Below are 13,192 nucleotides of genomic sequence, written 5' to 3'. Positions count from 1 at the left end.
ACGGAATAATTAGATGTTCTTTCGTGGTACAAAGCTACTTTCAGATAGAGAAAAACTAGACTGTGCACTGAGACAATCATGGCCCCACAAACACACATTCAAAGTGCTTGTCTACATTTGAAAGTTAATTCAGATTAAGGTAGAGTGTGGATTAAAGCATAATAGCTATTCTGGATTAACGCCATGTGTAGACAAGCCCTTAATCCCAGCAGCAGCCTATTTTCAAAGGGAAATGGTGAGATTTTCAGTGGCTCTGTCTGTGCAGAACAGGAATCAAGCGTGAGCGTGGATGTTGGCAACCAAATGAATGAACTGTCTCATTTAGTGGTGACTCCACACCAGCCTCTGTAGCAGCACAAAAGGACCTGAAGAAGGAACATTTCTCCTTAACTTCAGCCTCCCCAGCTTCCCACTGAGGTACCTAGTAGTTACAACAAAGGCCCTCATCCTGCAAGTTCTTGGCTGGGATGCCCCCTTGCACCTCTGGAGTGTAACTTGTAGAGTCAGCTTCTGAACCTGCTTCTTGCTTTGCTCCTCCACATTCCAGCTCTTCTGCTGTTGAAAAAACCTCCTGCAGGGTTCTGTAAATCCAGATCTGGATCCAACCCATCTCATTAGGATTAAAAGGAAGCCACCAGGGCCGACAAAGGCTATCATTGAGGGCTCATTTCCTAACTAAAAGAGAAGAGACAATGGGCAGTAAGTATGCAGCATGTTTGCAGGGGGAAATAAAGCACTGCCCTTTAGAAAAATGAAGGTTAACATTTCCACTACAGGTGCCTAGTTAGGGTATGATTTCCAACAGCACCCCAGGTGTTGAGAGCACAAACCCCATGACAAGCCACTGGGACTTTGTGCTCCAAGCTTGCTTAAATGATTCTCTGAAATCCTCCCCCCCTCCCCCCCCCCCCAAAAAAAAGTACCTTGGGGGATCTAAGTAATTGACCTGATGTGAAAGGTACAGAGTTCAATGGGAGGTATCATTACCATCAAAGGGAGCAGAGGCCTGGTTAAGCACTTTCAGATACCATCCCATTCATTTAGGTGCCTGACTTGGGACATCCCAATGGGAAAATGTTGGCCTCAGTTCATTTTTCTAAGGTTTAAACCCAGAGCAGGCATGTAAGAATTAGCTCTGTACGATCAACACCTCCTGAGCCTGGCCCACCCAAAGTATACTGCATACCATGCCTGAAAAACCCAACACTCTTCTGTTCGAAAGAAGGTGGAGAGGGAAACAGGGTCTCAGACACATTCTCTGGTCTCTGATTGGCCAGCATGATGAGGAACAGGCTGCTCCAACACATGCCTGTGCTGTCAAAAAGTGGGGGAAAGAAAAGCAGGCCCCAAGAGGCGCTCTCCTCAGCTTCCTGACTGTACAGGTAAGAATGTGAACAGGCCACCCAAGGCCTCACTTCGATTCATGCCATAGCTCCTTGGTGTGTCTCCAGCAGTGGATGCTGTTTACCATAATGGCAAAAGAGAGGGGCACCCTTTGGGAGCTGAACAGCTGTGATGAGGATGAAGGCAAAGTCTTACTGTGCCCCGGGTCAGCAAAATACTGCTGGAAATCAACACATAGGAAAACAGGAAACATTTGCCTATGACTTTTCTTGCATTTTTTATTATTCATGCATCAGAACATACAGCACCAGCCTTTGCCACTCCAGTTGTAGTAAAGGCATTATCCTTGACACCAAATTTCTTTGGCTAATCAGGAGTTCATGTAATCATTTAGCCATGCATAAGATAAGAGGACTCAAATAACTGGAGTTATGTGCAATCCATTCTGAAATCTTACCCATATATGAGAGGTTGCAGGGGGAGCTGACAGAATGTGTCTGCAGCAAGTTATATAACTGATCTTCAGCACCTGCAGTCTTCAATGAGCCACACCCAGGTCCAGCCTGCTACTTAAACAACAGCAGTTTCACTTCCTCTTACAGAAAAGGTAGAAAAACAGCCCTTTGTTGACTGCAGGAGGCACTTGATCCTGTTAGTGAGTCTTAAGCACAGGGACTTTTACATACCTGCACAGACCGATTACGCTCAGCTGCACAGAAATTTCTGCAAAGCAGGAAGATTTAGTGTTTGTTTTGGATAACATCAGCGTGCTGCTGTACAAAAGACCTGCCTCTGTCCCAAAGAGCTTACACTCTGAAGGAAACAAAAAGAAAGAGAGGTTGGAACTGGGGGGAGGGCTAATGATTTGCCACATTCTGACACTACAAAGCTCAAATGATATACAAATATTTTCACTTTCCCAAGTTAACCTTCTGCCTGGCTGTTAGTAGATGGTTAGGTTCTTGTAGGCATCATTGAAGCGGGGGCTAACATCAGCCTGCATTTGCAGAATGAAAATTAATGTGACCACCGTGCATACTCAAATGCACTGACCAGGTAGTGCTTGTTTAGTGCTGATAACAATGCGTGGAAACCTTCTGGCCACACTGGACTTCTGCTTTATCAAGATCATCCAGCCATCAAGGTATTAATCCCGTGCATATCCCAGGCTATGGGAACCAAAGCACTACCACCAAGGGGTCTCTCTGAATTCCATACAGCCAGGATCTGTTAGCAAAGACTGCATGGCACCACTGAGCCAAGGACTCAACTGTGTAACAGCAGGGTGCAAAGGCAGGATATGCACACCGGTGTGATAGCAGAGAGGCAATGGCTGAGCACACAGCCCCTGCCAAGGCAGGGGCCGGACTGCCTGGCAGTGTCCAATCCCACACAGCCACCTCCCACCCCACCCCGGAGGGGATAGGACTGCCTGGGTGTAATGTAATAGGTCATTTTCCATCTCTCCCATATAGCTTCCTAGATAGGTTTACGTGGTCCAATGCAGGGCTCTCCATTTAGTTCAAGCCCAAGAAACTTTCTCTCTGTCTTGTGGGAAAATCTCAGCTTGTTTTCCTTGGGTACTAAGGCAGCATTCTAGTACAGTAGCACTCTTCCTCGGCAGTTCACAGGCATGAAATAAAGATCATGAGATGCTGATGACCTGCATTTTACTGTCTTGGAAAACACTACAGGAATATATACAGCTGCAAAGCTTCTTGTATTAGAAGCACCTGGAACCAGTTTAATTAAATTAATTAATTAAATAAAAGGCTGGAGGGGGAGGAACAGAAGAAATACTTTAAAAAGAAAAAAAAAACAACTGGAGTTGCAACAAAACTTAACACCCTGTATCCTTCACCCACCCTGTCTGAAGGAGCACAGTGGGAGAGAGGCGGGGAAGCAGAACCCCTCCAAATTCAAAGGAAATTAACATAGACCACATTTTAAAATTTGGGGAACATGCAAACAAGGTTTATATTCCCAAATGTGAAGAGTGACTACAGTCTCCAAGACACGGCAGTTGCACATAGGAACAGTTACTAAGCCATAAAGTGCAGTATCAAACATCAGTTAAGAGGCACTGTAACAGCTGAGCAGAACATGATCCATCCTCCAAACAGAAATGGGGTACACAAAACGAATGACACTAAAAAAAAACCAGTAAAGGGCTATCTCAAATTCGTGGCAAACAGGAAAACAGCCAGTTATTCTATAGCCACTGACCCTAGGCACTGAAGTAGCTATGAAATGGGGGAAATATTCCCATTGGCGGCAATCATGAGACTCTGAAAGCAGAATAAGGGATGAAGCCACACTTCAGAACGTCAGGCTACTTGACAATTCAGAGTCTCTTCTGTACTGGGAGTTTCTTGTGGTACTTACATTCAACACACCGAACTACACAGAAAACACCCCTATCAAACTGCTTCAGTTCTTGTTCTATAAAGACTATGTTCCCCCCCCCCCCACCCACATCTGAGGTCATGAACCCTGCATACATGTTGAAGCACAGTTTTTCACAAGTTGATTGTGTGGGAGTGGTACACCAACAGCTGCATTTGCTTTTTGGCTATGTCATTTTGACTTTTGCAAAGAAGTCTGTGGCAGATTTAACTAACCCAATGGGAAGGGATAGTCAATTATTTTTTGACATGGTCCAAATTTTTGGTCAAGGCACAGTCAGCCCTAGAGTAACACACATTCCAAAACAAAGGTTATGACCACTGACTTTCTAAAGAAGAGAGCTTATAAAGGAAACTACTAAATATCACCTATACATTTTTAATACAAAACAAGTGACATGAGCAGGTTATGTTTGCATTTCATGACATTTTAACATGAACAACAAGGTGTGAAATGCCCCTTAGCTGAATGACACAACATAACTATATATTTTGGGAAAACACAGGGCCAATATTATGTAATAATTTAATAAAGTACAAAAGCTTCTTCTCACACCTCAGACTTATACGGCCAAAGAGAATGACTAGAAAGTTGCCAAACCCTAAGCAGCAAAGCTCGATTAACGCTTCGGTTGAGGGTTAATACTTCAGCGGCGGGACAGTGCTCCTCTGACTGCCATGGGAGGTGCAAGTCCCCAGTGCCCCGGGTCTTCAGTTTACCCTGCAGGCTCGGATCATGAGGAGCTGGAGCAGGATGAAGATGGGGGACATGATGAGTCCGTACCAGAGCTCCCTGGTCTGCTCCACGAGTTTCTGACACAAAAGCATCTCAAAGACGAACTTGAGGCTCAGGATGGTGAGGATCCAGAAGAGGCGCAGGACGGCCAGGCGCTTCTCCCCGTCCTGGAACAGCCGCACGGAGACGATGGTGGTGAAGTAGGTGCTCAGCCCGTCGGCGGCGAAGAAGGGGATGAAAACTTTCCACCAGGACAGCTCCGCGCCGCCGCCGTCCACCTTCAGCACGAGCAGGACGGAGAAGAGCAGCAGGGCCAGGGAGGTGCGGTAAGCACTCGAAGTGGCGAGGGCCGAGCCACCTGTGGACCAGCTCCCGCAGCGCCGAGACACAGCATCGCGACTAGGTCGGCGGGGACCGCCGGCTCAGCGCAGAGCCCGCCCGGCCCAGGGACAGGCGAGACGCAGAGAATTGTCTGAGACCTTTTGTTGGTCGAGTGCCCCAGGCCAGCTCCCCGCCCACCGCCTCGCTGATCTTCCGGCCCCGGCGGCGCGCGCTGATGCTCGTCACCGGCAAGCCGGGACAAGCGTGTCACGCTTGCGGGCCGGGCGGGGCACAGGTGGGTCCGGCGGAGCCCGGGGGCGGGTCCTGCGGCGCTGCGGGATCCCCGGGTAGGGCGAGGCCCAAGGACGCAGCCCGGCCGGGGGGAGGGTGGCGCAGATCGATTAGCCCAGGGCTGGGCAGCCTGAGAAGGAGCCGGAATTTACCAGTGTTGGTTGCCAGAGAGTCACAGTAACACGTCAGCAGCCCCATCGATTACCCCCCGTGCCTGGGGCCTCCCACCCGCCGGCAGCGCCGCCCCATCTCCCAGCAGCTCCCGCTGGCGGGAGGAGCGGGGGCACGGCAGACTCAGGTGGGGGCAGGGCCACTGGCAGCGCCGGGGGTTGAGCAGTGAGCGCCCCTGCACATTGGAAAGTTGGTGCCTAGACAAGGAGCCACATGTTAACTTCTGAAAAGCTGCATGTGGCTCCAGAGCCACAGGTTGGCCGCCCCTGGACTGAAGAGCCAGGGAGGATGGTCACAAGCCAAGGCAGGACAAGGTTTCAGGAAGAGGCGTATATAGGTTTATTTTCTGCTGCTTAGACCTACGTATCAGTGATTTCAGCTCTGCAGCATGTAACAAGACTCTTACTTAAGTCTAAATTAGCTCTCTTATTACACAGTGGAGAGAGGAAGGGTCAAGGTGGTGTTTAGGGCCCTCAGAAGGGCCCACACTACCAGGTGCAAATACCTGCCCCCAGTCGACTGTGTCAAAAGCGGCTGATAGGTCAGGGAAGGCCAGGGGTAGAGTACTGCACTGCTGTTCTTTACAATAATTGCAACGTTTTTGTAAGGAATTTTGCCTTCAAGTTGCTGATATGTGCTCTCTGCCTTAATGCCTCATCACAAAGTTTTGTCTGACCATCACCTACCTTAACTTCACTTATCATTTCTATACTTTAATATTTACGTTTGCTAGCCGTGGACTTCCTGGTAAGCAGGTTTGTAGTGGCTTTGTCACCTACCAACCTTACCTCTAGATTGATTTATTTCATTTTATAGAGGGTCAAAAAGATAAAACCATCTGTTATAAATAAAAAGCATCTGTTATAAATCTTTCATAACTAAACTAGGCAGCTGCAACCTAGACAGAGCTATTATAAGGTAGGTGCCAAATTGGTGGGAAACTGTTCCCAGAGAGGAATTATCAGTGGTTCACAGTCATGCTGGAAGGACATAACGAGTGGAGTCCTGCAGGGAGCAGTTCTGGGTCCAGTTCTGTTCAATATCTTCTGCAGTGATTTGGATAATGGCATAGAGAGTACACTTTTAAAGTTTGTGGATGATACCAAGCTGGGATGGGGTTTTTTCCAAGTGCTTTGGAGGATAGGATTAAAATTCAAAGTGATCTGGATAAACTGGAGAAATGGTCTGAAGGAAATAGGATGGAATTCAGTAAGAACAAATGCAGAGGACTCCAGGAAGGACCAATCAGTTGCACACATACAAAGTGGGAAATGGCTGCCTAGGAAGGAGTAATGCGGAAAGGGATCTGGGGGTCATAAGGGACCATAAGCTAAATATGAGTCAACAGTGTAATGCTGTTGCAAAAAAAGTGAACATCATGCTGGGATGTATTAGCAGGAGTGTTGTAAACAGGACATGAGAAGTAATTCTTCTGTTCTACTCCGCGCTGATTAGGCCTCAGCTGGAGTTTTGGGTGCCATGTGTCAGGAAAGATGTGGACAAATTGGAGAGAGTCTAGAGACGAGCAACAAAAATGATGAAAGGTCTAGAAAACATGATCTGCAAGGAAAGATTGAAAAAATTGGGTTGGTTTAGTTTGGAGAAGAGAAGACTGAGAGGGGACCTGATAAGTTTTCAAGTACATAAAAGGTTGTTACAAGGAGGAGGGAGAAAAATTCTTCTTAACCTCTGAGGCTAGGCCAAGAAGCAATGGGCTTAAATTGCAGCAAGAGAGGTTTAGGTTGGACATTAGGAAAAACTTCCTAACTGTCAGGGTGGTTAAAGCACTGGAATAAGTTGCCTAGGGAGGTTGTGGAATCTCCATCATTGGAGACTGTCTAACCTGCTCTTAAAAAACACCTGTCAGGGATGGTCTAGATAATTAGTCCTGCCATGAGTGCAGGGGACTGGACTAGATGATCTCTCCAGGTCCCTTCCAGTTCTATGATTCTGTGATTCTATTCCTTGCTCTAGGAGCTCTGCCAAAATACAGGTACAAGTTCTATAGCTGCTACAGTTCCAGCAGGGATGTAGCAGAAAATAAAGATTGAACAATTCCACCCTCATAACACTTGCCCTTTCAAATGCCAGGAAGAGTAGATGGGCCCAGAGCCCGGACCATAGTTGACACCCTGTGACATTTTGGGGTTCAGTCCAGACCAGTAAGGGATTGTATCACTCCTTGCTCTGCACCTCTGGGTGTCTTAAATGCTATGCTGCTATGTTTCACAGCCCATACATCACTAGCCAGCAGACAAACATGCACTGGCTTCCACTGCCCACTTAGTGTTTTTTGCAGAATGACCCCCAACACCCTCCACCTAGTCCCAAATTTCCACAAAACTGTCTCCCTCTGGTGCCATCTCCTGGAACACATGTTATTGTGGAGATGAAGGAAGAGAGGGACATGCATCAGGGCCCTAGCTGTGCCCTGGGTGATAGCCAGTTCCCACCACCCAACACAGATGTAATGAGATTGAGTAGTGCCCGTATAAGAAAATTTAAAACTACTGATTATTTCTCAAAAAAGGTTTGTAATGATTTTCGACTATAAAGGCAACACAGACAAAATAAGAAAATGCAAGAATAAAGACCGACACTGAATAAGGATTAATATAAATGGCAAGTTATACTGAAGACAAGCACAAGTACATGTAAAGTTATTATTCATCAACTACTTACTACTATTCTTAACACTATAGTATCGATACAGACTTGAGATCAATTCAGCTCGAGCAACCAGACTTCTTTACTCCATAAACTTTAACCTGCATTCGCCCCAAAATACGTTACCCTTCAGTCGGCCGTTTTCTGCACTGGCCAGGTACAGACAGTCGAGAAGTGCACGTCCCTTCAGTTCAAGGGGTGTGGGTCTGGTTTCCCTTATGACCGACACACACACAGTCCTTCGTTCTTTTTATCTTGTCTGTTCGGCCATGTTTTAAAACAGATTGACCAGTCAGGGTAGGCCAAATTCTCAGTGTGGTTCTGTGCTGTCGCTTTGCCTGTATAATTTATGCTTACTTATCTCCTTGTGTCGCTTTGACTGTATAATTTGTTTACTTATCTCCTTGTAGCCAGTTGGTTTAGGTGTGGTTAATGTGAGTTAGACAAGCTGTGCCCAGGGGTACAACTTAACACAAGGTGCTGACTCCTACCAAGTGAGATATCTGGTTGCACCGTGTTTTGACCACAAGTCTGTTTCCTTTTGCAAAGCTTGCTTTTTAAAGCTAACTTTACAAGGCTTGCTTTGTGAAACTTCCGGGAGTTTGAGGCCTGTCATTGACACTACTTTTGTTCAGTTCAGGCTTGACTTTACAATTGTCCAAATTATTCACAGTTAGTAAATGTGCAGCTCCTTTAAAGAGACAGAAACAGCAGCTCATTAATCCAACTAGTGTTTAACAACCACTCGTTTCAATCACAGTACTGAGCTGGTTTAGATAAAAAAGAAAGTTTATTAAAGAAAAAGCTTAACTGATACCAGGTATAGGGAATAAAGATAGGGTTACAAAACAAACAAAAGTAGAAATACACTTTAAGATTTAAGAACATAAGAACAGCCATACTGGGTCAGACCAAAGGTCCATCCAGCCCAGTATCTGTCTACCGACAGTGGCCAGTGCCAGGTGCCCCAGAGGGAGTGAACCTAACAGGCAATGATCAAGTGATCTCTCTCCTACCATCCATCTCCACCCTCTGACAAACAGAGGCTCGGGACACCATTCCTTACACATCCTGGCTAATAGCCATTTATGGACTTAACCTCCATAAATTTATCTAGTTCTCTTTAAACCCTGTTATAGTCCTAGCCTTCACTACCTCCTCAGGCAAAGAGTTCCACAGGTTGACTGTGCGCTGTGTGAAGAAGAACTTCCTTTTATTTGTTTTAAACCTGCTGCCCATTAATTTCATTTGGTGGCCCCTAGTTCTTATATTATGGGAACAAGTAAATAACTTCTCCTTATTCGCTTTCTCCACACCATTCATGATTTTATATACCTCTATCGTATCCCCCCTTAGTCTCCTATTTTCAAGCTGAAAAGTCCTAGCATCTTTAATCTCTCCTCATATGGGACCCGTTCCTAACTCCTAATCATTTTAGTTGCCCATATTGGAACTTTTTCTAATGCCAGTATATCTTTTGTGAGATGAGATATGAGATTTAAACTTAGTTTCAGCAAATTACAATCTTTGCCTCAGTAACTTTCCTACCTGAACTTAGTTCCCAGAGATTTCAACCCCTTGGTTGAAGGACCCAGCACTCTGTGATTTCAAGAGCTCCGGGCCCTTGATACTCCAGATGAATGATACCTTAAATGTCTTTTTACCCCCCTTATATAATCCCCAAATGCATTGTGTCTCTTTCAAGAGCCAGGAGGGCTTCTTGCTGTTCTTCCCTTCCTGTGTGCTACCCACCCCCCTGCTGATTTATATGTAAATTGGGCTTCCATTGTATTCCATTGTATGCTTAATTTACATGGATTGGAGACAGGTAGGTAGCTGCCTTCCCTCCTGTCTGGGAGAAAACGCATTTCCCCCGTGTTTGGTCACAGACTTTAAAGTGTCATATCAGTGAATGTCCATAATTCCTCATATGGTGTTAGCACAGACATTTCACAATCTTAGTCACCAGTGTGTCACAGGCGTTCAGAAAAGACTTTATTCAATACACTTTTGTAATACAGTCGGATTGTATACAGTCTGTTGATATATGCTGGTGCCTCAATGGTAGGTTGATGACTTTGTGTATGTTAATATAAAAACATTTCTAGTATCTCTTGATTTACCTTGGAGACACATTCAAGCTGGTGGAACCACATTCCTTTGTCTAGGTTGGGGTACCCTCTGACCTGCTTGCCCGCCATTTTAAGAACATAGTTTCAGCACATTTGTAATTTTGCATGTTACCTGTACGTACACCACACACTAATATTAATGATCAGTGAGTTGTGAGTTTTCCGGTGGTGCATTACTTTATATCATTTGGGGTCTATAACATAGCAACAGTACGTTAGGTGTAGTGTGTGTGTCAGGCCTGACAGCTGTTGCTGCCTTAGAGCAGTGAACCACCTCTGTGTGTCAGCCCCTCACGGAGAATGCCCTGTCAGGAAATCCCTCTCATTTATATCTAGGAGACTCTAGCTCAAGTTGACTGCCCCTGTGGTGGAATATCTCCAGGAGAGAAGACAAGTATCTCACGCAGGCAGATCCCACAATGAGATACTTCACAAACAGGTGGTCAACTTTTATGTCAGATTTGGTTTCTAGATGGGTTTAAAATATAGAGCACACTGCATCATTGTGACAAAGGCATAGATGACAATTGCAAAATTCTCATCCAGATAAAGTTGTCAGAATCTCCTGGCTATACATAAGTGGGAGGAGGTGGGTGGGAGCCATCCTGGTAACTTGCTACCTGGTCAAACAACCAGGTTTGGGGGATAGGAGGAATGCAGTGGACATAATTTATTTACATGGACTTCAGCAAGGCGTTTGATACAATTCCACATGGCATTCTGATAGGTAAGCAGGAGAAATGCAGGTTTGGCAGAACTACCATTAAGCGGGTGGTACACTGGTTAAAGAACTGCAAACAAAGAGTAACTATTAATGAGATGTCGTCAGATTGGAGAGAGGTCTCAAGTGGGGTTCCATAGGGATCTGTTCTGGGTCTGGTGTTGCGTAACATCTTTATTAATGACCTGGATGTAGGACTAGAGAGCGTACTGATCAGATTTCCAGATGACTCAAAGCTAGGAGGGTTGCCAACACTTTGGAGGCTAGAGCTACAATTCAGAGGGATCTCAATAAATTGGAGAACTGGGCTATAGACAACAAAATGAAATTCAACAAAGACAAATGTAAGGTGCTGCACTTAAGGAAGAAAAACCAAATGCACAAATACAGAATGAGAGAGTGTAACAAGATCCTCTTCCTGGGCCCACTGGCTGCCCCAATAAAACTCAGAGAGGCCTCTAGTTCTTCAGCACCATGTTTTCCAACCACCAGTGATATACTATATACAGCTCACAGGCCTGACAATCTCCTCTTCCGCAGAGTCTGTCCTCAGCCTGGAGACTGACCTTCCCCTGGCCATTTCCCCTTCTGGCTGTCAGCCAGCCTTCATAGCCTTTGAAGCCTCAGGCCCACAGGTGCAGCCAGTTCTAAAGGCCAGGCATCAGGCTTCTCCCCAACCCCAATCTGTTTCCCCTGATTGGGGCTGGCTGAGCAGGGGCTAATTAGATGCTTTTGCACCAGCACCCTGCTACAGGGAGAACTGACTTGGGAGCAATGCTGTTGCAAAAAAAGCAAATGTGAGTTTAGGTTGCTTTAACAGAGCAGGTCACGGGAGATGACAGAGTACTACTCAGTGCTGGTTAGGCATCAGCTGGACTACTGTGTCCAATTTTGTTCACCAGTATATAGAAAGGATGTGGAGAAATGGGAGGATCCAGAGGTGAGCAACAAAGATGATCAAAGGGATGGAATGCCAGGCATGTGAGCCAGGTTCTGAAGGAACCGGGTACATTTAGTTTAGAAAAGAGGGGACACGATAGCAGTCTTCAAATACTTGAAAGGCTGCCAGAAAACAGATGGATAAAAGTTGTTCTCTCTTGCCACAGAGGGCAGGACAAGAGGCAGTGGGTTCAATCCCCACCACTGTGGGGAGGAGATTGGGTTCGTTGCTTCCCATGAAGCCCCAGGGGCACTCCAAGAACCTGCTGCAGCTGCTCAGCAGCACCCCCTGCTGGCTGTGTGCTGCACTGAGGTGGGGGCAAGAGAGTAGCTCTGGCTGCTCAGTCAGCTGCTTCCCTACTGGGAGCCCCAGGGAGAGCAGGGCAGGGGCTTGACTGGCTCTGCCTGAGCCTAGAGCATACTCTGGCACCGAACGGCTCCCTGCTCCCACACCAGTCCCCCCTCTAATTTTTACCACGCATGTGCGGAATGAATTTTGTTATGGGCACCAATTTGGAGGTGATGTGTGACACATCATCTCCATACTGGTGCCCGTAATAAAATCCATGTGGGGGTGGGGCTGAGGGGTTCGGAGTGTGGGTGGGGGCACAGCGCTGGAGTATGTGGGGGTGAGGGCTCCGGCTGGGGTTGCGGACTCTGGGGCAGGGCTGGGGTGGAGAAGGGGGTAAGGGCTGGAGCAGAGGGGTGAGGGGCTGAGATCTCTGGCAGAGGGTCCAGGCTCTGGGGTGGGGCCAGGGATGAGGGGTTTGGGGTGCAGACTACCCTGGGGCTAAGGGAGCGGGGGAGAGGACTCCTCCTAGCTCTCTCCCTCCCCGCAGCAGGGTTGGGGCTGGGGCTGGGGCCGTGGGATAGGTGCCTCTCCCCTGCCAGCTCTCCCTCCTGCATGGCACTTTGTAGGCTGCCGTGCAGCTTAGAGGGAACTGAGCCTCACACAGTTGCTGGGAAAGGTGAGAGCAACCAGCAGTTCCGGTTCCCGATTCTCTGCCCCAGCCCTGGGCAGAACAGCCTGGGGGTTACCCTAACCCACACTAGCTGACATCAGTCCCCTGGGGACCCCATTCCTGCTGGGGATAGTTGGAGCACAACCTGCAACAGCCGCTGCCCCTTCCGTATCTGATGTGCCCCTCTGCACCCTAACATGCCACCTGCATCCAGGGCGGTGGGGGCGGTGATGTGGGAAGATACTGGCTCTGTGCTCACTAGAGACTCCCCTCCCTCAAAGCAGGGGAAATTCCAGCAGGTCTGGCAGGTATTTCTGCTCTCAGTGCTGGCTGAGTGGTGTGCATCAGTGCATCTGCCTCAGAGTACTGACTGTGGCCCGCTACCCCTTTTGGAATCGTGTGTGTGGCTCTGGGGCTGTAGGGGGACGACTGCTGTTGACCCATGACGGTGCACCCTGATACTGCAGCAATGGGCAGGTACCATAGACGTTTTTAAAACAAAT

The 13,192-nt window shown here is 47.4% G+C and overlaps 1 protein-coding gene across 1 annotated transcript; it reads right to left on the bottom strand.

The window, feature by feature from the left end:
• Positions 1 to 4,114: 4,114 nt before the first annotated feature.
• Positions 4,115 to 10,136, bottom strand: TMEM203 (transmembrane protein 203). Its single transcript, XM_032767112.2, is given in 3 exon segments — positions 4,115 to 4,802; positions 4,804 to 4,884; positions 10,059 to 10,136. Coding segments are annotated over 3 exon segments (501 nt in total). The 3' UTR covers positions 4,115 to 4,460.
• Positions 10,137 to 13,192: the final 3,056 nt, after the last annotated feature.

The sequence above is a fragment of the Chelonoidis abingdonii genome, chromosome 24, assembly GCF_003597395.2.
Source record: "Chelonoidis abingdonii isolate Lonesome George chromosome 24, CheloAbing_2.0, whole genome shotgun sequence".
Taxonomy (NCBI): Eukaryota; Metazoa; Chordata; order Testudines; family Testudinidae; genus Chelonoidis; species Chelonoidis abingdonii.
This window is presented reverse-complemented; position numbering and strand designations above follow the sequence as displayed.